Raw genomic sequence first — 1,459 nt, forward strand, 5'->3', positions numbered from 1 at the left:
TTATAATTCGTCATGAGCGCCTGTGATCGCTGCTGCTGTTGTTGTTGCCACGGAGGAGATGGTCTGGTTATCACCATTGAACATTAGGTCGAAGCGTGCGCCACAGAGCCATGCCACACCAATCTGGAAATACTGTTAGCATGTGTTGCAATACGAGGAGGCGACATGATCTTACCATGAGTATTGATATGAATAAAAGAACACCCACGATGCCCCCAACCAGTATTAAGTTCTCCTTGAACTCCGCGCCCGCCTGTTCGTTCTGCTGCTCTGCCAATAATGCGGCCTTCTTGGGGTCTTGTGTCGGGAAGAGGGTCTCGATGAACTGCTCAATCTTGCCACAAGCGGCACTGATCTCTAAGAAATGAGGATCCCTTGGGTCATTCTTCTTAGCTATCCGCCTCGTATAGCGCTTGAATGTGTCGCATACGACCCTGAGGTTCTGTGTAGACTCGATCATGAGTTGACAGGCGTCGCCTTTAGTGATCTTGATGTGGCTATAAAAGATGGCAGGGTTCTGGAAAATTAGGTCGATGGTCGCAATGGCCATGCTTTGCGGTATGGCGACAAAGTTGAAGACACTCTGCTCCCGGATGCCGGCCATATAGAACAAGCATTCGTCGGCGTGCTTGAGGGCGTTGAGCACCATTTCGGAGCTGCAGTGAAGAGCCTTTGTGCGGTTGGCAGGCTCGAACAAGTCCTCCCACTTGTCAACATACTTGCTCCAGATTTCCGTGGGCCAGAAGCGGCGCTTGTCGAGGAAGTCCTCGTGCACGTCTCGAATGATGTTGGTCTTTTGCAGGAACTGGCCCATGCTCTCCGTGAGCTCCATGCGCTCTAGGAGGGCTGGGTTGGCCCAGTTGCCAGCGACAAAGAGCCGGGTCAGACCCTCGCCAACCAAGCCTGCCACGTAGTGACAGTACTCCTCGTACTGAGGCACAGTCTCAACGCCTTTGTTGTTCTCAGCAGCCAGAGCATAGTCAGCCATGCCGTTAGCCATCTTGATTGTGATATCTTCAATGATGTCGTAGTAGTTCTTCTTGAGCTTCTTCAGCTCTACGATGACCTCGTCGAAGTGTACCAAGAGGTCCCGGTCCTTCTCGTTAGGTCCGTTCCCGTCGAAGGTCCAACCGTCAGTCTTCATGTACTTGTCGAAGTCGCGAAGCATGGGCTCCTTCTTCTCGATAGGGATGGTCATGTCGTCTTCGATGGTATCTAAACCACGCAGGACTAGGTAAAAGAGCGCGATAGGAACAAGCATGTCAGGGTTCAATTCCTGAATGACGGCCGCAAAGCTGCGGCTCGTCATGTTCAGGTAATGAAAACATGTTGTCAACTCCTTGGACTCTTTGGATGGATCGCGTCGGTGGACGGGCTCGTGCCAGACCTTCCATTGGATCATGGACCGGAGTTGAACCGGGTGGAAGGAGTAGTAGAGAATGCTCTTGATGGAAGGCAT

The 1,459-nt window shown here is 52.0% G+C and overlaps 1 protein-coding gene across 1 annotated transcript; it reads right to left on the reverse strand.

Moving 5' to 3' along the window:
* Nucleotides 1-1,459, reverse strand: PG986_003573 (squalene synthase; the record flags this gene model as incomplete). The annotated part of the gene is made up of 2 exons (XM_066839795.1): nt 1-123; nt 176-1,459. 2 exons carry the CDS (start codon nt 1,457-1,459, stop codon nt 1-3), a joined length of 1,407 nt encoding a protein of 468 aa, XP_066704859.1.

The sequence above is a fragment of the Apiospora aurea genome (assembly GCF_038362705.1).
Source record: "Apiospora aurea strain CBS 24483 chromosome Unknown utg000002l_segment0_segment0, whole genome shotgun sequence".
Taxonomy (NCBI): Eukaryota; Fungi; Ascomycota; class Sordariomycetes; order Amphisphaeriales; family Apiosporaceae; genus Apiospora; species Apiospora aurea.